This window comes from Diadema antillarum, unplaced genomic scaffold (assembly GCF_040938485.1).
Source record: "Diadema antillarum isolate AM-2024a unplaced genomic scaffold, OU_Dant_1.0 scf00000109, whole genome shotgun sequence".
NCBI lineage: Eukaryota > Metazoa > Echinodermata > Echinoidea > Diadematoida > Diadematidae > Diadema > Diadema antillarum.
Window position 1 is genome coordinate 2,342,741 of NW_027270998.1, and position 25,995 is coordinate 2,368,735.

Here is a 25,995-nt window from a genome sequence, read left to right on the forward strand (position 1 = left end):
TGCAAAGTGAATACCCAGCCAGTGTACGTGTCGTATCAACGTTCAAAGATCGCGCGGCGGTAGTTCCCCTTTGGCCCGCCCTCCTGCCACCGCCTGGCGCCGCGCTATCCCTACCGCTCTTGAATAAACAGTGTATTGAGTACACTTGTACATTGGTACTGTATGCATGTTGCGAGTGAGAGAATGCGCTACTGCGCTTTTATGCACATCTGACATCTGAAGATGTGCCGTCGTTCATGCCCATCAGAATACTGAGCCTGGATCCTAGGAGATGAGGAGGGGGTAAAACCATGGACGATAAAACAACATGTGAAATTATCACCTCAGACTGATCAAGCGAAGGAACTTCAACACCTCTGCGTCTGTTTCAGTTGTCGACTGGTCAATTGGTAAACAAATATATTTATATTAGATCTAGGGACTAATTTAACTTAAGGTAAAACTAAAAGGACGTTCCTAAAACTTTACACTAATTCACTAGATCTATTAACAGTTTATAGGCCTAAATAGTATAATTTACCAGAGCAATACTAGTAATAGAGACGACTGTTCTCAAACGATTTGCATAAGATTGGCACTGTAGCCTAAATAAAATACACTGCACTGAGCTTCTGAGCTAGATAGGCAGTGCAGTGTTTGTAATATTTAGTGCTATCATTCTTCCGACTAACCTAAAACTACCAGCCTACCATGACGCACTGGTACTGTAATGGGCTGTACGGGTAATGATGTTGTTGAATATTGGAATGTATTTATTAACAAAACTGAGTGAGGCTTTCATCACCCAAATCCACCAGGTAGACCATCCGATCCAGAGGTGTGAACACAAATAATTACTGTAGTACTGGTACTGTGGTACACTGTCACTGGTAAGTGGTAGTGGTAATTTGTTAGTTGTGGTACGTAACGTAGTTTACTTCATCCAGCATAGCCGTATAGGGCCTACTAATGATACTACAGCAGCTTTCCTGTCCCGTGGGAGTGTGATAACTTATAGTTATACTTGTGAATTCAGCCCCAGTGTGTGGCATTCAAGTTCAATGCCACGGTATGGTAAGGCTAAGGGTACCACCTGTCGGCAGGGTACTTAACATCAGCACCCTGCGTATCATGGCTGCTTGCGTATAGAACGAAAGGTATGCGTGGGATTAAGTGCCATTAGCTATGAAAACAATAAAAATGAAGAAACGAAAATCAAACTCATAAACAAACTAACAAACCAGACTACACACATTTCAATTACACACCCGCTCAGTAACGATGTATGACTGTGAAATTCACATGTATTAACTATGGAGGGAGAGGGTGCCGATCGTGAGGTACGGTACCCTTTTTAAGCTGCACGAAGAAAATGTGTCGCATGCACTAAAATTGTGTTATTTTACAACGGAGATTCAGAATCAACAGGACGGTCACGAGATTTGAAACTGCTTGTGCAGTATTTACGGCATATTTGAGGAAAAAGTTAGGCGAATTTGCTTCATATTTTTTTGAATAAATGAGTTGCAGATCCTTAGGGTAGGGTGCCTTTAGGCATGGCTCGACACTAACTTTTTTGTTTGGTGGTCCGATGGGGCCACCAAAATCCTAAATTTCAAATTTTTGGTGGCCCAAGAGAAAAATTTGGTGTCCCGAAAAAAAATAATAAAAAACATTAGAAGTTCTTTATTTAATGAGTCAAATATTTAAGTTTTATGATAGTAAGAATTAGAAGTTGGACATATTTACTCATAAATAAACTTTAACAAACTTGCAACACTCACTCTCAGGCACTCATTCAGTTCTTTTCATCCATCCTTTAAACAAATTTAACTGCTAATTTCCGGCGCAAAAAGTTACAAATTTATTGACATACTTTTCAAAAAATTTTGGTGGCCCGAGGCGGGCCACCAAATTTGCCCTTTTTTGAAATTTGGTGGCCCAACTTTCATTTTTGGTGGCCCCGGGCCACCGGGCAACCGTTAGTGTCGAGCCCTGCTTTAGGTGGTACCCTCAATCATACATCCAGACATGAGCACAGCAGTGGGGCTTTCTTCCACAGTATGATTCGTGAAAGCAGCCCCACCAAACAGCGTTTATGTGTGATTGAATTGATACAGCAGCAGGGCTGATTTCCACAACATACAGTAGCATCTTGTGTTCCCTATTCTTTCCTTTTTTCCATTGTTCTTTCTTTTCTTTCTCCCTAAACTAGGAAAGACTTCCCAATGTCCCTTGACTAATCTAACCATGCATATATAGATACAACCCTATGATAAACCTACACCTAAACCCTAAACCTAACCTAACCTTCCTTGCTATCAAATGCACGGTGGCACATGCACTGTGGTGGGGCCTATTCCATGATCGATTTTGCCCCTCATCCCCAAATCCCGGACTCAACAAAAAAAGAAAACAAAACTCATTCTTTCCTTGTAGAATGGTTAAGTCTTGGAATGCTCTCCCAGACAATGTTGTGAAGGTCTCGTCAGTCAATGCCTTTCGTCTCCTGCTGACGGAAGGTGGCAGCAGCTTGTTTTGAGGCAGTTTTTACTTGCACCTTGTAAATTAGATATTGGCACATGCACCCTACCCCTATGTCATGACACACACTGTTAGTGTTACCAAGATCTGCAAGAATCTTCGAGGTTGGTTAAGTCTGTTGATTCCCTAGTACTGGAGTTGTAGATTGCACAGTTAGAATCTATTCTAGTCTTTATTGATCGACTTTGTGTGTGTTGGGTTTTGACGGTGTTGCGTCATTTCATCACTTTGGTCTTGTGTACGTTTTGTAACCTATGAAAAGCTCTCCACATGCCATAAAACATGTTTAGTCTAAGCAATCATGAATGACTGCAGTTGTGATACCAGATTAGTACTAGGACTAAAGGAAAAATTGGTATTAGGCTACAGACTATCTATTGATTTCATCGAATACCCTGTATTTGATGTTACTTTTCTCTCATGAATGCAGTAACAGAGACCATGCAATCATTATTCAGAGAGAGTTAAATTTTGTGGATGAGGTTAATGAATTAATATCCCAAGTCATGCTTAGAAATATAGGAAATTTTTGCTGCAATGTGGACAGGAGATCATTGCAACAGTTACATTGTAGGTGGATTTCACCTCTCAGTACAATATTTTATAAGAATGTCAGTACATATAAAATAACTACTGCAGGTAACTATCATTTAGAAATCATTTTGAACCCCCCCCCCCCTCGAAAACAAAACAAAACAAAACAAAACGTAATAGAATTATCATAAATGTATGTGCCTGGTGGGAATAATATTTCCAACCATGTGTATTGCTTCTTAGGCAAAGAGAGTGACAAAAAAGAAAACAAAATGGGGTCTGTACTGTTACAGGATGCTGGAGTCCTAGTGTACATAATGGATTCCAGAGACCCTTGCACTACGGTTTGAGTTTGGTTAGGATTAAGGTGTTGGTTGATATTGAATAATAATCCCCTAAAGTATACCATGCCCCATTTTACTCAATTTCCATCAGAAGTGCCCCCTCTTTTAAAATATTGGATTTGGGAAAAGTATGCATTTTTTTTTTTTTTTTTGGGGGGGGGGGGGGTGGGGGGGGGGAGGGTACAATAGGAACTCTTTCTTATAACACAGACAGTTATTCATATCAGTGTAGATATCCAATCTGCATATACAGGGACCTTTTTCATGGACTGGAGCTACTGTCTCATTTTACTTTTTCGACTAGTCTGTAGAACTAAATAAATAATCATTCTTTTTTTTTCTGTACACAAATGGATAACATTCATCTTGAGAGGCCAACATGATCAGTGTCGTAAACTCAACAATCACATCCATCTTGATTTCAGTATTTGGGTAAGCACCTTTTCAGTTCAAGCAATGTATGTTTAGTTGTTTTCTTTTGTATGACTTCAGGCATTGGCAGTTGATAATTTACTTTGTATGATCATTATCTAATGAAAAATTTTATCTCTTTTGCCATTACAGGGTATGCCAGGAGCCTACTGAAGATCCTATAATGACCAACAATGTAATGGCACGGTCATGATCCTCACCTTGCCATCCATTGAAGTCACTCAAGAGAGTTTTGTACTCTGAAGATTGTGAAGACATTATCATGGCTTTGAGGCAGGACATCGAGGTGGCTGTACCTCCTCCAGTAAGTCCAGTTTCGTGCGCTGTCTGTGGTGAGAGTCAGAAGCTAATGAGATGCGCCAAGTGTATGTCGGTTGCTTACTGTAGCAAGGAACATCAGAAGCAGGACTGGAAAAAGCACAAGAAAACATGCAAGGACAAAGTGACTTCAAAGGAACCTGCTGCTGCAGTGGTCAACACTGACAAAGTGAGGAAACAACCCGATGACCAAGCTAAAGCCCCAGGGGAGGGAGATGCAAACCCAGGGACGCAAAGCAAGACCATCGACCTATCCTTCCAGTTTGACGAGAGGCCGTACAAACCCATCCAGTTCCCTCAGCCCACTGCCAAAGACCCCGCCACGCTTGCTGCACATGTGACAGCACGCTTGAAGCAGGACAACTACTGTGTTGTGAACAACTTCTTAAACTCCAAACTTGCCCTTGCTATCCGCAGTGAAGTGTCCAAGCTCCACTCGTCCGGCATCTTTGTGGACGGTCAGCTGTCTGGCGGGAGGACAAGCAGTGAGGCGTCACAGATTGTGACAAAGAAGACCATCAGGGGGGACAAGATCACATGGCTTCAGGGCAACGAAAAGGAGAATTTCCCATACATCTGCCTTCATGTGAAAACCTTAGACGGACTGCTTTCTAGAATCAACAGCTGTCTTGATGGCGAATATGAAATAGGAGGGAGAACAAAGGTTAGAAAGTTATCAGATTACAATGAGAAACGCTAATTGTCTCTATTTATGTTAAAGGCACAAGACCCGGTGGTTACGGGGGCGCTGTTTGATGATCTTGCCGATCACGGTTAGCATGATGCGAAGATTGCTGAAGTTGAGCCGTCATCAAGAGTAAAGCGCGTAGGTGTTGCTAGGTAACATCGCCTTTGTTGTCTTCTGCGCATCATGCAGTCTGTATATTGTAGTGATGCCAGGGTGCATGCTTCTAAGTATGACGTCACAGAAGAAGTTTGCTGAAGCTGTCATTATCAGCCGAATTATGAACCGAACTGTGATTGGACCACTGACTACAGTAGATCGCACTTCTTCGGACTCGTGGAAATGGGTCACAGTATAAGTGCTAAAGAGGAGTCAATAGCATAGGTCTCTATGGGAAACTTGCGCCGTGCGCCCACGTACGCATTCGACTAAACCACTGGGTCTATGTGCCTTTAACATCATTTGGGTGTTGGCTGCAAGGAGCTTCCAATTTGTATGCTTTTACTGCATAGATACTTTATTTTCTTCATCCAAACTGAGAAAATATGGTTTTTGAATTAAAGTTATGCTTGTTTGTTCCTTATTTGACTACGCATGCAAACTACAACATGTAATTTTCTGACTGGAGAAATTCTTTCCCTCCAGAACTTTTTTTTGGGGGGATGGGGGTTGTTTGTTTTTTACTGTGCATTGTAATCCTTTTCAGATCAGCAAAATCTGAAAGGGAGCACTTCTAAATTTTTGTTTCAATTCCTCCCATTTGACAAGCTTCTATTTTCTAGTTTCTATTTTCCATCATAATGTATTGTCAAATGCATTATAAATATGGTTTGTTTTTTCGGTGACATACAATGTAGATATTTGATAACCGTTGGTAGATAATGTCTCCATCTTAAGTCTCTTGTAGGTTGATTTGTAGATTCTGGCCAATTCTTTCAGTATAATGACAGACCACACAAGCCTGAGATGGTAACTAGTATTTATTTCAACTGAATGTCTTATTGACAATTTATAGTATTTTGTTAATACTTTAAAAATGCTGAGATACATGACTATGTGGTAACAGGGATACATTGGCTACATGATTTGTTGCCTTATATAGCAGCTCTTTGGGAACTCATGCCTCTCTTGGTTGATAATTTGAATACATACTGAATGACTCCTACTTGTATTGACTGCTTTTTAGAAGCTTCACTATTCATAAATTAGCGTCATTTTTTCCCCCTTAAAATAACAATTTTACAGGCTATGGTTGCTTGCTACCCTGGTAACGGTACTGGGTATGCCTGTCATGTCGACAATCCCAACAAAGATGGCCGCTGCATCACATGTCTTTACTATCTCAATGAAGGATGGGATGCTAGGGTAAGTTGAGAACAAGGAAACACAGAAATGTGTGAGCTTTAGGCCAGCATTGAGTTACTGTAAAAGTGGACATTTTCGCGTAATATTTCATGCTCGTCCAGGTTAGTTGAGTTTTTCTTCTTTTTGGTTTAATTCAGTAGAATCAAAATAAAGATTAGTGTTTATGTGGCAAGCAAAATATTTTGCATGCTTTTATTTTTTGCACTAGTTGCACATTTCATGAAATACACGAAAATTTCCACTTTTACACAAAGTCAATAAAGCCAAAGGACCAGTTTACTGTGTTCGTGCACTATGCATTTCAGTAAGTCATGTTTGAATACATTAATCGTTACTATGTCAGGCAAGCTTGACCAAGCTGCCAGGCCATCAGGAACAACCTGCAGGAATGTGTCATACAGTTTGAAAGTGTTTGTAAGCCAGTCTATTCCTGTCTATTTTAGCTGGGTGCAATGTTCATCATCATGATGTATTATTTCCACTTCAGTCATGTGAGAACTCATTTACAAGTTACAATGGTGCTACTAAATTACAAGTAATGCCCCAGTCACATATAAGCACGGATGCTCAAGGATTTACACGGTGATCCGGGGAGATCCGGGGACGTCTGGGGAGATCCGGGATTTTGGTATGACTGTACACACGGTATCAACATCGCAGCTACACGGATAAGGCCAGAAGAGCACGGCGTCTACACGGACAAACACGGCATCTTCACAGATCAACACGTCAACTACATGGATCAACACAGCAGCTACACGGCAGCCACATGGACCACCCCGGATTGCTCTGCCAACATGGCAATCCCTGGACGACGCCGGTTGTTTTTGACCTCCAAAAGTTGCCATGTTGGCCTCCCAGCGTCAACACGGATCTCTTCCCGGATCAGATCCGGGATGGTCCAGGGTGATCCAGGATGTCTATGTGACTGGGGCATAAGCTGGCTCAAGTTGAAATGCATAATACACACACAGTGTGCATTTCAACTTCAGCCAGTTTCTTGTAATTAAGTTTTGCTGACAATAAGTACACTACATAAGTTCTCACATGAATTGAGTGGACCTTCCAGACATTTGTTGTTGCTTTTCATGTTATGAAACTGAACAACTATAAAAGCTTTTACTTTGTATACAGATATTTTCATGAATGAGGTCACAGACATTTGCGTGAAATGTTGTTTTCGCGTTTCAACACCAAGGACTATCACATAGTGCACTTATGTCTGTCCATTCGCGATATTTTCATGTGTTGTTAAATTCGTGGCTGAACAGTGATTTGCAAAATTTGCGAAAATTGAACCCTCCTGAAAATAACGGCTTTTACAGTATACCAGAATGCAAGCATTTACATGCTGGCAGTTAAAAATGGTTTTCTTAAAAAAAAAAAAAATGAAGTTCAAAACATAGAAAAAGAGAACAAGAAGAAACAGATGGATCCATTTTTCTGAATCTTTTGATGGAATGCATAATATTGTGTTAGGTTAACTGCTTCTAATATCCTTTTAAAATCATTCTTGTGTTGGTACATACAACTACTAATGCCAAAGTATCTTTTGTCTTTGTATCACTTTTGATCTGTGTAGATATTGCATCTTTTATGCTTTCACATGTTTATTGTCCCCGCCGAACGAGTTCGAGCAGGGCGGGACTATGAAACGGGCGTGTGTGTGTCCGTGTGTGCGTCCGTGTGTGATTAAAATCTTCAATTTGCTACTTCTCTGTCATTTATGAGCCAATTTTGATTCTGTTTGCTTTATATGATAGCACTATGTGGGAGCTTTGAAACTTCTACACAGAATTTCAGTTGTGACCTTTGACCTTGACCTTTGACCTATATTGTACATTTTGCCACAAAATGCTACTCCTTCGCCATTTCTAACCCGATTTCGATTCCGTTTACTTTATGTGATGGCACTAGTTGAGGGCTTCAAACTTCTACACAGAATTTTGACCTTTGACTTCTTTGACCTTTGACCTTGATTTTTTGACCTGTATTGTACATTTTGCTACAAAATGCTACTCCTTCGCCATTTCTAACCCGATTTCGATTCCGTTTGCTTTATGTGATGGCACTAGGTGAGGGCTTCAAAACTTCTACACAGAATTTTGACGTTTGACTTCATTGACCTTTGACCTTGATTTTTGACCTATATTGTACATTGGCTACAAAATGCTACTCCTTCGCCATTTCTAACCTGATTTCAATTCGGTTTGCTTCATGTGATGGCACTAGGTAAGGGCTTCAAAACTTCTACACAGAATTTTGACCTTTGACCTTGATTTTTGACCTGTATTGTACATTTTGCTACAAAATGCTACTCCTTCACCATTTCTAACCCGATTTCGATTCCGTTTGCTTTATGTGATGGCACTAGGTGAGGGCTTCAAAACTTCTACACAGAATTTTGACCTTTGACTTCTTTGACCTTTGACCTTGATTTTTGACCTATATTGTACAATGGCTACAAAATGCTACTCCTTCGCCATTTCTAACCCAATTTCGATTCCGTTTGCTTTATGTGATGGCAGCAGGTGAGGGCTTCAAAACTTCTACACAGAATTTTGACCTTTGACTTCTTTGACCTTTGACCTTGATTTTTGACCTGTATTGTACATTTTGCTACAAAATGCTACTTCCGGCGGGGACATATATTATGCACCGCATAATTTTTTACTTTCTTTTTGTTGTTGTTGTACTAAATGATTCTAATTGCAATATTTTACATTTGTAATAGGGCTAACTTGAAAAGTAGGCCCTAGGTCCTGAATGTGACCACCCTGTTCACTTTTTAAACTAGAAAAGCACTCTGAGAGTGCAGATTTCCACCAATCAACTCATTTCCACCACTGATTTCCACTCATACACTAAAAATTGTATGCTGAAAATCACCTAATGTCCCAATAGAAAAGCCTTTTGTCTATGTCATCAGCTTCCAGCTGTGTGGCACCTAGCCCAAGCAGAGCACGCACTTAAGAGTGTGTATGCAAACCTCAAATACACTCCTGACTTCATTGAACTCCTGAGTTCATTGACCTACTTGCCAAAATTTCAAAAATCCTTCATAAAATCCAATAAAAATTCCCAGATCACTACCAAAATTTAGTCATCTGTTCCTTGTGTCATACTCAATCTTTCCTGTACATTTCATTCAAATCTGCTCACAACTTTTCAAGTTAATTTGCAAACAGTGACAAACAAACCAATACCGATGAAAACATAACCTCCTGCCCTGGTAGAGGTAATAAAACTTAATAAAAGTTATCCCTGTGATGGCATACCCTTCTGCAGAATGATGGAGGTCTCTTGAGACTCTTTACTGCATCCGGTGACCACGTGGATGTGGAGCCCTTTCTCAATCGGATGCTCTTCTTCTGGTCGGACCGCAGGAATCCACACGAGGTGCAGCCAGCATTCAAAACTAGGTAGGACCACTTGGGGATTGTGAGGGGGGAAGAGGGTGTCGCCATTTCTGGGGTCTGTGGTGTATGATAATGTAACTGATTGTAAGAGTGAGTTCAACAGGTGAACGTTAAACCCCTAGTTCACAGATACATTGTGCATCATGTTTAATGCAGTGCAGTACTCTCCGCATAATCAGGTGGGCTCGGACAGAGCGTTTCTTACCCGATTAAGCGGTGTACCCGATTAACTGAAGAACACGTCTCGTTCACATTTGACACACACAATGTGCAAGTACAGTACATGCATTAATTGTACACTGCACCAAACACCTACACTGTATGCTTGAACATGCGCGCTTACACGGCACTTTATATGTACCTTACACTTGCTCAGTCACAGGCAATAATTTACACTCTTTTTATGGACAAATATGTCTTCAGAAAACTTTGTCGTTTGACTATAGACTCCTCGCTAACACGCATGTGTTTTCCGAAACGATCACAAGGAGCGCAAGTGTGTTCAACTCATGTCTGTCTATGCAATTGTTAGTGCCAGCTACATGTGTGATGTTCGTTTACATGTGGCAAGTTGGTACATGTACATGTGTTATCATGTTTGATTACTCCCCAAATGATCAATCTTCTCTGCAAATTAAGCAGAGAATGTGATTAGCCATGGAAAATTTGACATTCATGATTTCTAAAAGTGATATATCTGCAATAAAATGTGGGTAAAAAATCAGATTAGAAAAAAATTACCCGTTTATGCGGAGAGGCAACCCGATTATCAGGTAATTATAATGTGCATTGAAAGTGATTTTGACATTACTACCCAATTAAACGGAGTACCCATTTAAGCGATACCTGAATACGCAGAGAGTACTGTACTGAATGTTGATGATAGGAAATATAGATGACCAAGTCAGTCTTCTCCAAAAAGGCTGATGTGAGAACTTGATCAAAATGAAGTAAAAATGAGGGAAGTTATGAAATTAATGATCATTTAGATATACCACAGTTTGAGACTGGAGTGTAATTGCATTTGAATGAAAAATTTGATATTTTAAAATTCTATGTACAAACCATATGACAAGTTGTGAGGGGATGAAAATATTACTTCGCTATTTGCATAATATTTATATTGACTGTTCAAAAATTGTTTCCTGAGAAATTAGCAAAACTTCAAAATGTCATAATTTCCATATTTTTCATCTGATTTCGGTCAAATCTTCATTGTTCTATGAAGATTTTGCTCCTTCTTTTCAGGCTTTTTTTTAAACTTCACTGGAATTTCCCTTTAAAATCCACTGTGCATGCATTAGTTGTTGCTATGTTGGGCAAGCATTGGGAAGTTTTCTAGCTGTCAGGAGAAACCTTTGTTCTTTAGCTGTACACGTAAACTAATCAGAAATAATATCCTTCCAGATTAACAATGTTTACGAAAGGATTCATATTGACTTTGACTTTCTACGTCTTGGTTGCTGTGTGCAATCTTTGTCCAACAGATACGCCATCACAGTTTGGTACTTTGACAAACAGGAGCGACAGGAAGCAAATGAGGCCATGAAATCCAGGACTAACGGAGGTCAGATTTTTCTTTGAACCATCTTATTTAACAGCCACACTTGCTACTCGGTTCTGTAGGTGCTATAGTGTAATCACTACCTAATATTATTCAACCTCAAATATAACAACATGCAAATACAAAAACACACAATAACAAGCTGAAATGTTATTTCTTTTTTTTTAAAAAGTCAACTCATGCCAGCACTGGATCACAAGCAACTAGTAACTACTATAGGGTTAGCATGCTGTGTGAGCCATGACGCAGCGATATCTGGGGCATATTGGCATGCTAGGACAGTACTTTGACTGCAGAACACAGTTTGCTTATGCACAGGGAACCACCAAGTAAAAACATTCAGTTTACAGTACTAGTGTTGTTACTCAAAGCAGATGTCTGGGCCCTGAATGGGACTACCCTGTTCAATTTTGTAGATAAAACTTAATAAATGAAATAAATCATAATTCTTATTTGTGTAATAAGAGATGAAGCTATGATTACTGGGCTCTCACAACTGTGAAATTAACAGCATGCAGAAATGTCAGACAAGTAGCGATTTGCAAAAATATCTGTACATGAAAATTTCAGCTTGTACAGTACTTGCAGGCACATGAGGAATGTAAATTTACAAAGTACATGGATGTACTGAATAAAGTGAAGAAAGCAAGAAATTCACAGAGTATTTAGAAAAGACCTAGACTGATAAACCTGACTCTAGTTCAGGGGCCTCTTGTTAACTGTGTGGTAGTAGGCCCCGTGCTACAGTCAGATATCTTCCATTCACTCTGCTGTGCAGGCTTGTATTATCTGACGAGAGAAAGTAGGAAATGGGGTACAATTCCCCTTTTTGCCATTATGAGAGATCACAAAATTTGGCATACATGTGTTTGCATGTTGTAAAAAGAGGAATGTTGGCGTGCATTTTAATTTTGCGAACTTCGTGATAGCCGAGTTTCACGAAATTGTAATGCACGCTAAAGATCTTGTCTATACTACTGTATATGCATTGAATGTTGGAGGCAACTGGCGAAAATTTCATGCTGCGAATAAAACCGTCGGCCCCCATTCGTGAAAATGTCATGCCGTGAAAATATTGTGTTTTACAGCACTCAAGAAATGAGTCAAACTCACCAATTTCATGATTTATTCCTCTTATACACCATTTTGAGTGCTTTATTTGGTAGAATGGCTTTTGAATTCTTCTCGCCTACACTGTGAGAAAGCTGTATCTCCACATGTGCAAGTGTTTTACCTGTTAACCCTATTAAGCCCAAGCTATTTTGACCCCTCGCAGGCCCAAGGGGGGGCACATTGTGCCCCCCCTATATAACTTTCTTATTATTTGATGTATCATCGTCATATTTGGCACATGGGTAGAGTAACTCGTACTCTACATGACCATAGATTTGAATTTTCTCAAGGTCACCCATGGAGGGCGCTATTCACCAAAATATAAAGAAATACATAGGAAATATGCTAAAAACATGTTTTTTCTGTATAATTTCTTTATCCCCATTATATATGTCTTATTATAAACCAATCATTTTCATATTTGGCACAAATGATAAGCAAGTGGAATCTTATTATTTGTTACGGTTGAAATTTCTCAAGGTCACCACATGGGGGCGCTATTCATATCCACATAAAGTAGTACATTATGAGACCTGAGATGAAATGTTTGCAATGGGTACATGTAGTTATGACATTTCATATTTGCAAAATAGTAGAATTTTGAGATTGCCAATTAATAATATGATAAACTAATGACATTAGAGGCATAACTTGGGTGAAGGGATCAAAATAACACAAAATAGAAGGGCAATCTTTAGGAAATATTATTGTTTTCAATTATCTCTATTATGTCTATTGTTTTATGCCTTTGTCACATAAAAACAAAGGAAATAATAAGAAAAACTTTCCAGGACTATAATTACTTCAAATTTCCCTCCCTCCACAAATTTCAGCCAAGAAACCTTCATTTCATACACAGTAATGCTGTTAAATGAAATGGGAACAGAAAAAAGATGCAAAATCTGACTGACATGGTTGTCAGTTTATGGTTGCCATGGCAACCAGCAACATCAGATATAGCTAAATTATATACCAAAATGGTCGCAATAAGATTTTAGGAAAAGTCACCAAATTTGGTTGAAATCGGATAAAGGGCTAAGGAGTGGCAAGTGAAAATCTGGTAGGGGGGGCACAATGTGCCCCCCCTTGGGCTTTATAGGGTTAAAGGACAAGTTCACCTTCATAGACGTGAGGGTTGAGTGAATGCAGCAATATTAGTAGAACACCTCAGTGAGAGTTAGAGGAAAATCGGACCATCAGTTCAAATGTTACGATTTTTTTAAGTTTCTGCTCAGTCACAGCTGGATGAGAAGACTACCACAGCTTGTGATGTCACATGTGTACAACGATATAAAGAAAGTATCAAGAAAATTCAACATATTTTCACTTTTCTCGTATGGCAAAAGGTCACTTGACTTCTCTCTTTTAGAAGGCAGGGGTAATAATAATACCCTTAATATATGTCAGTAACAAGTTGAAGAAATGTGCACTTTCTTCAAAAAATAAAGGTTTTTGAAATTCTCTTTTTATTTTCCTTATATCGTTGCACGCGTCTGACATCATATGCTGTAGTAGTCTTCTTATCCAGCAGTGATTGCGCAGACACTTTAAAAATTCATAACTTTTGAACAGATTGTTGGATTTTCCCCAAACTTTCACTGATGTGTTTTACTAATATTGCTGCATTCACTCAACCCACATGTCTGTGAAGGTGAACTTGTCCTTTAAGCATTGCTCGCACAATGAAAAGTAGTTTCTACCCCATAATGATGTCATCACTCTCCATCTTGGAATTTCCCACTCGGCAAGCATTTATGTCTTTTATGGGTCTGCTGTGAGATAAGATACCTTTTTTTATCCATTCTATTCAGACACTGCTGATCATGAAAAAATTTTAAAAATCTATCTTTGACCTCTATTTTCTACTGTAGTTAGTAGATGGTACACTAGAAAAACGATGTACAGAAATCTGATGTGATGAAGCGCTAGTTGTAACTATCTGTTTTTCCCCAATGGAACAATATCCTTTTGGGGTTTGTTCCCTTGTTTTGTGTGTTTGTCTTCAAATACAACAATATACTGGATATACTGATCATATTTCCAAGTCCCAAAGGACTCCTTTGTCACTAGGTTTCTATCATACATTTGAATGCCATGTTACCCTTTGTTTTTACAACCCCTCAGATATCAACAAGCTGCAGCAGCAGTATGCCCTGATGGATCTCAAATCCAAGGAGGCTGAAAAGGTGGCCATCGAGGACCGCATCAAGGAGCAAGCACAGAGCGCCCTCAACAGCCCGACTGAGGAAGAGCTGCAGGTAGGACCCTCCACATATGAGGGGGCGGGACCATCGAGTCGTGCTACTGAAATCAACTCATTAGTAAAGAGCAAGCTTCATTTTGCAAGTGCAGCAATTATCCAGGAGACATCATGAAAGGAAATGGACAAAACTGCACAAGCTGTGGCATTTTCTTTATTCCCCACTAATGTGAAAAATTATTCTCAGTGTGTTTACAGGCTGTTGGTAGAACATTGATTCCTTAGTCTCAGGTCTACTGAAAAGGAAAAGATGAGTAACTGTGAGAATTTTGAATGTTGTGATTCCTCCTGTTTGCCAAAGTTAAAGAGGTCCACATACTACACATTGGCCTTTTTAAGTTTTGAATGTGCCTGCAGTGTGCATGGTAGATTGGGCAATAAAGCAATCTTGTGATAATTGCGTGTTGAGTCAAACGTGTATGTTAGCATGTATGAAAGAGGCACTCTATTATGAGCTAAGCACTGCACTTGTGACCCTGTACCTCAGTAAAAGGTGGCAAAAAACCAACGTGCTAAGAACAGTTTGTGGTGCGAAAGTTTTAGTGTAGATATGTTTCTGCAATATATTCACTCCATTTATCTGAACAAAGTTTGTTGTATCAAAATAAACCATTCAAGCTATGAAGGTCAAATTTGGTGTGCATGATGGTCTTTAAGTGTAGTGATGCTGGGGGAAAGCATGTTTCCATTTACTGTAAGTTTTATACTCGGTGTCAACTCTGTAATTGTACAGTGAACTAAAATTGTTCTGTTTCCAATTCGACAAGTGCACAAACTTGGTATTAACGTCATTGCCCTCATGACATCACATACTATAAAGCAACACTAGGGGTGGGGGTATTAATCACCTTCAGTGATAATTCTAGTTTGTTTGTGGGGTTTTTTGTGTGCCTTGATGCTCCATTTCAGTTATATGTTGTTCTGTGTGGATGGAGTGCGTAAAGTACTATTTCAGGTGTATGCCAACTTTTGTTTTGTCTTTCTGCAGTCAGACAGTAAAAATAGTATCAGGGTTGCCAATGTAAGTACAGTGAACTCCCTTTATAACGAACACAGTCATAATGACATTCTCAATACAACAAAGTAAAAATTTAAGTCCCAAAATTATCACCAGTATACATAATATTATATTTCTTCATACTCTGCTGTTTTGCTGTAAAGAAATTTTGATGTGTACCAAAAGAAACTGAAGGTCCCAAGGACTTCATTATAACGTGAGTGCACTGTAGTTTTTACTTTTCCTCTTTGAAATTTGTACTTCTTTTGTAAGATTTTCTTCCACGAAGAGGAGATATAATACTTATGGGATGTTGTTTCTTTACTTAATTAATCATTTATTAATTTTTTCTTTTTTTATTTCATTAATTTTTTTATACACAGCACCATCTATCTGTAACAAGGTCTGGATATGTATCTTTTTTAACAGACACGTCTTCATAAACTTTGCTGGGTCTCACCAGTCTGTTCCTCTCTCCTGTCTGTGTTCTTGCCCCAAACAGTCTGTGCTGGCGATGATTGAGCAGCACCCCAATCCCGGAGAAGTGCTCACCAGTCTCAAGATAGCCCCAGCAATCCAGGAGGCTCTTCTGGCTCTCCTCCAGGAGAAGAGACAGACCGATTCATCTCTCACCACCTAAAGTCTCTCTGCCATTGGGTCTGGTTGCATCATACATGTACTTTGTTTAACCATTTCCTTGAGTTTTGTTCATTTCTTTCATTTGTTTTATTTTGCTTTGTGATTTGTTAGGAAAGCTTATTGTTAGCAAAGACCGCATTCCAAAAAAAGTCATGCCCATTTAAATGCTAAGATTTCATCAAATGTGGCGTCCCATTTGCCTTTCAATATTAACATCTCTGTAAAGACATTTCTTGCCATGGTTTTCCTCCTTTGCAAATAGCCAAGAAAATATGATCTATCTTTCATTTGTGTGGAAATGTTGACCTCTCTTTAGAGCCTTTGTTAGAGCATGCCGTAAAGGTTTCTCACAATAAAAAAGTGACATCGCAACATAATGCAATTGCTACACAGTTATTTAAGGCTGAGAGAGTTTCAAAGTACCTTTCAAGACGACACATGTAACAAATTTCATGTAAGCTAGATATTCTAGAGTGTAATGCACTTAACCACAATGCAAAAAATCGAGAGTCAATGCATATTCATTTATCAAGCATAAAAATGTGGATCTTCTGTGAAGTCTGATAATGACCATGGTAGGTAATAAATGAGTTTGGAGAGGAAGGTCATTCCAGAGTTTGGGAGCAAAGGTGATTGAAAAGCCATCACTGGACTTTGGTAGTGTTTCACTCGTGGGCAGAGAGTGCAAAACAAATGAGAAATACTTTGCAAGGAATATAAGAATGGCATGCCTTTAGCACTGGCTTTCTTACATTCAGATCATATTTATCGCATCGCTTGCCATGCACTGAAGCCCCCGACTGCCAGATTAATTTTGCGCACACTGAATGTAAGTAGTGCAGTTAGCATACAGTAGCTGTGACTGTTTCCATAATGTTCTCCCGACAGAAATGTGCTGATGAAAGGCATAATTTGCAAGCTGTTGGTGTCTGCCCTTTCCATTTCCATTCCACTTTCCAAATTCTTATTGGTTATGAGTACTTTTTCATTGCTAAGTAACTCATCATATCAAAAAATGCAACTCTGAAATAGTTTCATCACTGTATATTGCTGGTCTGTACAGAGTGTTCAAAAGATAAATTCGCATAGTGCAGTTTAAACAGTCATAGCTAACAGATATATCAAATACAAGGATGAAATACTTACCAAGTATCATACATTGTCTAAGCAAGTTTAGCCTATGACGCAATTCCTAACTCAAGCCAAGCCATGTCTACTAAATCCATGTATACCCCAGCATCTACTATCGATGAAAAGCCAAAAGCTCAAATTCGTAATTGTGTCTGAATCGGGACTGAAAGCTGCAATGAAGCAAGGCATGCTCATGGAGACTGATAACAACCACAAGTCAATCTGTAGCACATCTGTGCTTTGATGTTGTAGTGTGTTCACATAACCCAGGTGTCAATCACAGCGCTTGGAGTATGTCTGATTGGCGCTTGAGGTGGACGTGCCTACCTTTCATAAAGATGGCTCACAGTGCTACTCTGTTTTAATATTCAAGTGGAGTGAGTAGATTCAAGTCAATGTTACTGTCACTGCGTTAGTTGTGTTTTTAAAAATATTTCTTTATGTATGAATTGCTACAAGTTCTTATTTACCAGCTATACTATTCATTCCAAAGCCATCTACCAGCACAAATTGAAGTGAAAACTACCTAATATGCCAGTTGTCATTCAAAGTGACTAACAGGAGATTTTGGATTATTTTATGTGTCTTCTCTCCCTTGTATTTCTGCATCTCATTACAAAGAATACGCTGCTGTCACAATGACAAATATGTGAAAGCTATCCCTCAATCTTCTGTCATTGTTACATTGCATGATCTGCTGTTGCAGATTGCTCAGTTACAAGTTTTTGCTGCCCCACGTAGCAATGGTATCATGAATGATTTATTCAGCTCCATCATTGAAACTCCCTGGTAGGAGCATAACAGAAGAGCATGTGCTTTGAAGGAATATAGGGAATAGTTGTACAATTACTGCAAAAGTGATATGATAACATCAGAGAGTTATGTTTATCACAGTGGTGGCATTGCTTGTTTACATGCTGAGGATGACTTTCTCAGATTAAATGAAAATGTGGACTTTAATACTTGGTATGTGAGGATGTTGAAGAAAAAGACTTTAAAGGGGATGGCTAGTAACTGATCAATGGGAATTAGTGGGAATGCTGAGGGATGATTGTTACAATCCTTGTGGTATTCATTTAAGAGTACATTATATATCTGTTGTTGTGTGCAAATTATTTGCTTCAGAATGGTCTCATATTCAAGTAATGTGCAGTTTAATGTTTCCAGGTTAGCATGCCTGTACAGTGACGGGGCGATCGTCAGCTACTAACTGCACATTACTTGAATATGCGACCATTCTAAAGCAAATAATTTTCACACAACAATAGATATATAATGTTTTCTTAAATGAATCCCAAGAGGATTGGAACAATCATCCCCCAGCATTACCACTGATTCCCACTGATCAGTTATTAGCCATCCCCTTTAACTGTTAGGCAAAGTCTGGCAGTTTGAAAACATAGAAATTTTACAATAATATCTTCTCTATGTTGCTTTCATATTTGCAGATTCTTCTTGGCCAAAACGTGAACATGCTGAAATTGAATTAATATAATGTAATAAGCTTCTCTTTCAGGTCCTCCCCCAATTAAAAAAAAAAAGGAAGGAAAAAAAGGCACAACAGCAATAATAACCAGTTTATCTGGATATCACTGTTGAGACCACAATCACATTTTACATTTTACATTGTACAAATAATGTTATAATCTCAAGGAGATTAAATGCGGGGAGCAAAATATTTGTATGTTTTGATTTTTTTTTAAATGTTAATATCGAGCACAAATGAGAACATTTCCACATAGCCAATATTCCATGTTTACAACATTGTTTAGTCATTTTTTTTTCTAATTTTATGTTATATTGTTTCCAGCCAACCAAGCGTGTATATTCCAAGACGCTGATAATGATGATTTAGCAAGTGCCAAATCTTTGAAATTGTATTTATTGTCAATACCATAGTGTTGAAACCATTCCTTATCATTTCTTTTCCACACATTCATTTCCCTGGGTTTTCCTCACAGCTTTCTTAGTAGTATGTGCACAAAGAAAAGAAAAAAAAAATAGTAAAATCATGATTTCATTCAGTCATTGAGAAGTATGGCCCCATCCCTCCCTTAAAATCTTCATTGTAAGACTACTAAAAGGTAGCAAAAAGTTGACACAAAAATTCCTCTTATTTCATGTAAAACAAGGAACTTTTGAAAAGATCTGTGTGCAAAGCAATTGGTAGGCTTGTGTTGCAAAGATTTCATCACCTTGTTTTAATTGCATGAGCAGATGTGAGCATTATAAATGTTCCATAGGAACGGGACACTCTAGATTCCATAACCTTATCATTCTACGTCTGATTTCAGTTAGACTTCTATCATTCTGTCAGTATGATTTTGCTCCGTTTATTAACGTTGATTTAGATATAGAGAGGCTTTGCACTTTAATCATTGTACTGCTGATAGATGCTTTCGTGCTATTTTTGTGATCTTTCTATTGAATTGATGTACTCGCATATTTCCCTCTTTTACAGGCATTTGGAATTTTCTTGAGATCGTATGTCAGAGGAGATGCTACGTGCCAAATTTTGATAATATGCCCTTGATTAGCCAAGTCAAACAACGGTACTCTGTTGATTTCATTGATTTCATTTTTTAGAAGAAGGTTGTCCTGTTTTGTCTTTTGTGTTACATCTGTAGGGCTTCCAGGTGTCTTATAATAGTTCAAAGCATTTTATTCTAATTATAAATGTTTTCAACATTTTCTTCATGGTCATATGCTGTGATGTGTTTACCAGATGAATGCCATTCTGTTTTTAGGCCAACTACCTTTATAAGTCTGTTTACTATGTGTGTCAGATAGTCTTCAAGCTGTTTGTTGTTTTGTTTGTCATTTTCCTCAATGCTTGACATTCACCTAATCCTCTTCAGTGTTCCAAGTACAAGCTCTTGCAGACACTGTTCAAAATTGTGATGGATTTGCAATCATGCTAGCCTTATTGTGGATAGCCAGCGTTGAACTCTAATACATAGAACAAGTTTGGGAGTGCACTTTTATAACTAACTGCAACAATCGGCGGAGAAGAATGGAGGACATAGCTGAATACCAAACATCCTGTGAAATGACCAGTAAGGCCATCAGATGTGTTCATGGCAAAACGTGGTGTTCAGTTTGGCCATCTGACAGAAGTCATTCCCTTTCTGGTGGAGTAGGAGTCTTGTTTGTTTGTCTGTTTGTTTGTTTCTCCGTTATGTATACCCAACACAGTAATGATGTATGAACATGACCAAATGGTAAATGTTACTTGATTGACACTTAATACAAGGAAAATGAAGTGCCCTGTACCACAATGATTGCCAGGTACAGTGTGTTCACAATCTTCAATTGCATGGTTTATGTTGGTTGAAATTAGGTCTATACATGCTCGATACCGTTATGGTCATAATGTCATGTGGCTGATTATGATGCAAATGTAAAAAGCCTAGTAGGTCATTTCTTGCTACACTACTATGGAGCTTAAAGGGTGTGTACAGTTCTGGTTGAGGTGAGGATTTAGCTTTTAACGTTTTGCGAGATATTCAGAAACCACTCTATGAGATGTCAAAGAGCATGCAATTTTAAGGGATATCAAAAGTTAATTTGATGAAAATCGGTTTTGAAATGGCTGAGATATCCAAAAACAAGGTGAAACAAAGAGATCCTAATAAAAGGCATGGCCTGTCGCCTTTTATTATTATCACTTTTTTGGATATCTCAGCCATTTGAAAACCGATTTTCATCAAATAAACATTGAATCCTTTTTAAAATTACTGGTTCTTTCATATTTTATAAGAGGTTTCTCATTATCTCACTTAGGAATGTTTAAAACATGAATCCCCACCTCAACCTGTACTGTACAGTTCCTTTAAAGTTTATGAGTCCCTTTTGCAACCCTGTAAAAATAAGACTCCTTTGTAAGCCAGTATATTGCAGTGGTATGTAATTCAGACCTTTCCTCAGAATAATAAAACTGGAAACTTCTTTATGATGGAGCGATAACTCTCTAGATTTCCTGTGAATTTATTTACACCCTGAAAAAATTCCAACCATTATTCTTGATACAAAAGTGGAATATATTCTCAAGTGACATAGGATTAGCTTTTCATTTCTTTCTTTTTAAACTCTGAGGTGTATTACTGTATAAGGATTTTATACACGATGTTGGGAGACGTTTGTTTTCAATTGTGCGAAATTTTGACATTTGAGAAAGGGATATAAAACCTTTACATGTATTTATGTGATATCAGACAGCCAAATGACATTTTATTCTTGTATATTGATAAATGTTTCCGCCATGCATTGCCTAGTTCATGACTTCTATCTCTCTATCTTGTCTGTTTTCTGTTGCAAAGACATGTAACCACACTATCAAGTTCTGAGATTGAGAGTCGATATAATCATGTGGCAAAAATATGACCAGGAAAAAAAAAGAAATGAAGGAGAGAACTGAAGTATAAGTTTATGGTGTATATTATCTGAAATATATATTATAGTTTTACACCATTTCATTTGAAGATATGTTGAATATTAGCTGAGAGTGGTAGATGATTTTGTACATACAGATTTATATAAGCAATGCCAATATGCACTTTGTAATAATTATACCTGCTGTACACATGATCCAAGCCTGTTATACAAAACTTTTACATAAATACATTGTACGCATATAAAATGAAAACACTCATGGAAAGAAATGATTATTATTGTACTATTGCCTGAATATTGTTCTGTGTGAATATCCTCATAGATTATATTGCTTTGTGATACTGACAAGACTCCCCCCCCCCCCCCCCCCAACATACACTCTTATTGTGTTTTTCTGACAATCTTTATTTGATTTCAGGGCACAACATATATTGTACCAGTACGAAAAAGCTGAGCAAACTAAAAGAATTACGTAATGCAAATGCAAGTTGACTAGTGTTGGTTCATGATACCTTCAACATCACTGGTGGCTAAACGATAATGACAATTCGTGCCAACAAAGATTCATCCAGTGACATCACCTGTCAATCATTTTTAAAGTACTAAAATTATTAATAAAAGACACTTAAATGCACCTTTCCGCAGACTGAGCATAGCCTGCTGTTTCTACGTTACTAATATGATTAACAAAAGACATTACACAGAAGCATACTTGTTACGCTCGGTCTGGGAGAAGGTGCAGTCGTATGTTTTGTTCATCATATGTGTACATTGGCAATGATTGACTGATGATGTTGCGGGCACATTATTGGTTTGGAAGTTGTTGTTTTTTTGTGGGCATATCCAAGAAATCTGAAAAAAAAAATAGAATTTACAATGAAGTATATGACATATATGAAGATTTTAGTTTAGCCTCATAATTGACGATTAGGGTATTAATACTCAATACAAGTCAACATGAATTTGCATTGCGATGTCCCTTTAAAGGATGAATTTCAGGGTACTAGTACTCATGCCCTTCCATGATAATTTCTGTGTATAATTCCTTTGTTGTGTATGTATCACAACTAGCATCTATTTCTGTGTTATGTGTTTCAGATGAAGATTTTACTTTGATGTAAATCAAACCAAAGAGGGGGAGTGAAGAAAGAAAGAAAAACAAAATGTGCATCAATCATTTCTAGTGCTTTGTACATTGAAACAATTTATGCTTCCGCTTGGCAGTATATTCATTCATGTATTACCCAGTGCTTTTTTGTTTTGTTTTTGAATAAATCAAATTTATTCAGCTAATTCTAGAATGTGTAATGTGTTGGTATCCCTTACTTGGTGAAGCTAGATGCAGGTTATGGAGTTGTGTGAATCATGTTGTGTCTGTGTGTATTTGTCTTTAAACCAAACGAGTTTGCTCACATATTTAATAAACAAAGGTTATTAGGGATGCCCTTACAGCTTGCATGATGTTTGCATAACATAGCAACAAGTAATGGTGCACACTGTACTACAGAGGAATGGGTGATTTGACTCACTTATTAGTAATTCCCAGGGAACATAATCCACTGAGGTTAATGCATCAGTAAACTGGTGTATTGTCTGAAGTTTGACCAACAGGAGATGTATTGATGTAGGGCCTACTCACATCATCAGCTTTCATGCTTACCTCAGTGAATTGAAGTATGATTCTTTGATTGCCCAACTCAGAAGCAGCTAATGAATGCAAACTGGATCCCATCTGTTAACATACATTTAGTAAGGACTGGTGGCCAGTGTATAGCTCACTCTAGATCCGTAAGGGAACATGACTGTAATATCTATCAATTTGAAACCTTTTGTAAGTTGGGTCTATTCATGACGACATTCAATATAGTAGTGATTATATGTATGAGGGTTAGGGGGAGGGATATCCCCCCCCCCCCCCACACACACACACACACACGAGCGGGGATTTTACATTTTCAGACTTGAAATTCAGGAATCTGGTGCACACTTGTGAAATTTTTGGATTTTTCCTCTTAAAAGGTAAAGAATAAAAAAAAATAGATATTCGCAGAAATGTGAATGACTAAATGGGGGTATCAGAGCTCTTATGCCGCGTGTACTAACTGTATGGAAGTTGATGGCAGGGGTGGGTATTATGGGAGGGAGTACCCCCTCCTACACGACGAATCTTTTGCACTTTTAGAAATGAAATAGAATCATCTGATCCACACTTCTTGTGGAATATTCAGAAAATTGTCAATCCCAAAGTGTGCCGTAAAAAGATAAGATCTCTGGTGACTGTCCCCGCGATGCGGGGTATATGGAGGTGGACCCAGCACTCGCGGGAGGGTCGGAAAGGGGTGGGGTATTCCCCTCATCTTCGAGGGAGCTTTTGTTTTTTTGTTCTTTGCTTGTTGTTTGTTTTTTAGGGGTTTGGGGGTTTTGTTTTGTTTTGTTTTGTTTTCTTTTCTTTTGTTTGTTTTTTTGTTTTTTTTGTTTTTTGGAGAGAGAGACCTGGCGTACACTTTTGTTGGAATATCTTGAAATTTGTATCAGAGAAGTGTAGCAAGTATGTCTGATATGGAGTGAGACCAAGCGGGGGAAGAACGTGGGAGCGGAGTTATCCCACTCCCACATTAGGGAGCTTTAGCATCTTTATGATCTCAATTACGATCTGACCTGGTGAACACTTTTGATGGAATATGTAATGAAGTGCAATCGTATTGACGCACGGAGGGGAGGCTTATACAGCAAGAGGGAGGGTGTGAAAGGGGTGTGCCCTAATCCCTACCATATATTTGGTAAGAGCTTTTGATTTCTCTTTGCATTTTATGAATTGGAATGAAAAAAAAAAGTCTCGCATATATATTTATGACGGAACATTCGATGAAGTGTACTAAATCTATGGGAAGCAGGATATTGAAGTGCACACTTTTTTGATGAAATATTCGGAAATTTGCCAATCTCCCATTGTATACAAGTGTATGGAAGGGGACCTAACGGGCACTGGCGTAGCCAGGGGGGGGGGGGGGGGGCGATGGGGGCGGTCGCCCCCCCCCCCCCCCCTAAGATTTGGACCGGGGATTTGGGAGGCGGAAAAAAAAAATGCGTGTATACTGTATGCATGCACATGAAGCGGGTCTCCTTTGCAACCTTTCATCAAATAAGATATTTTTTTGGAATATTTCACTCAAATTGTGCACCAGATCGTTGAATTTCAATTCAAAATATGCAAAATCTCTCGTGCTTGGGAGGGGGAAACCCCCTCCCAAACCCTCCCCCTCTGTGTCTCTTTCCCTAGCTTAGTACACTTTTTTAGATTTGCACAAAAATTATGAATCATTCTGAGTGCACAAGACTTATCACTTATATTCCGAAAACTCAAGGTTCCCTCATGTATAAGGGGAGTTTCCCCTTTTAATCGACCCTTTCCTCCCTCAGTCCCCCCCCCCCTCCCCATCAGTTGGTTTTTTTTTTTGTGATTTCCCAAATGTTGATTCCATCAAATATGCGTATACGAGATATCTCAATTTCAACCTCAAAAAGGCAAAAGCTCCATCGGAAGGGAAGGGTGGAGATAACACTCGCCCACGCCTTCTCCCTACTCGCCCGCCCCTCCCCCCCCCCCCCCTTCCGCCATGCATAGAAGTAGACTGTGGCTATACCCAGATCGCTTTATTTCAATTCTAAAAACGCAAAAGCTCCGCGAGCGGGAGGGGAAATCCCCCTTCCCCTAAGCTCTACCTCACTAGACTTTATACATACACACAGATGGTGCACATTCGGAATAAGAGCTAAATTCCGTGATTTTAACACTTCGATGAAAAAGTATTGCACCAAAAATTTGCACCAGATCGCTGAATTTCAGGTCTGAAAACGCAAAATCACGTTCGTGTGGGAGGGGATATGCCCCTATCATCTACACCCTCGTGTGCATGCTTTTTCTGTTTGATTGCTGAACAGACAGCGTTCATGATATTCAGTGTAAGAATTAATACAAGAAGATTATTTAAATGATACCATTTTATAGGCATATTGTTCAATAATAATCTACACTAAAATATACTGCAACCTTAAACAAGTGGGACTGTTTCAACTCGTTAAAACACGCAAAAACATGCATCAAATTGCACCATTTGCAACATCAAAATGCAAAAAGTTCTCCCACACCTTCCCCTCCCCCCTCGCTCGCTCCGCTCGTTCGGGTTCAGTCGCGTTCATGATATTCAGAGAAAAAAATTAATACAAGAAGTGTATTTAAATCATTCCATATTACAGGCTAATTGTTCAATGATAATCT

The 25,995-nt window shown here is 38.7% G+C and overlaps 1 protein-coding gene across 1 annotated transcript; it reads left to right on the top strand.

Moving 5' to 3' along the window:
- Positions 1-196: 196 nt before the first annotated feature.
- Positions 197-16,862, top strand: LOC139719339 (egl nine homolog 1-like). Its single transcript, XM_071630754.1, has 7 exons — positions 197-389; positions 3,966-4,815; positions 6,082-6,201; positions 9,490-9,623; positions 11,108-11,187; positions 14,422-14,555; positions 16,057-16,862. Exons 2-7 carry the CDS (start codon positions 4,096-4,098, stop codon positions 16,192-16,194), a joined length of 1,326 nt encoding a protein of 441 aa, XP_071486855.1. The 5' UTR covers positions 197-389; positions 3,966-4,095; the 3' UTR covers positions 16,195-16,862.
- The last annotated feature ends 9,133 nt before the right edge of the window (positions 16,863-25,995 follow it).

Coding starts and splice junctions, on each gene's coding strand:
- LOC139719339 (XM_071630754.1), top strand. CDS start 4,096: ATGGCTTTGAGGCAGGACATCGAGGTGGCTGTACCTCCTCCAGTAAGT. Junction 6,202..9,489: donor ATGAAGGATGGGATGCTAGG/GTAAGTTGAGAA, acceptor ACCCTTCTGCAG/AATGATGGAGGTCTCTTGAG. Junction 14,556..16,056: donor CGACTGAGGAAGAGCTGCAG/GTAGGACCCTCC, acceptor TGCCCCAAACAG/TCTGTGCTGGCGATGATTGA.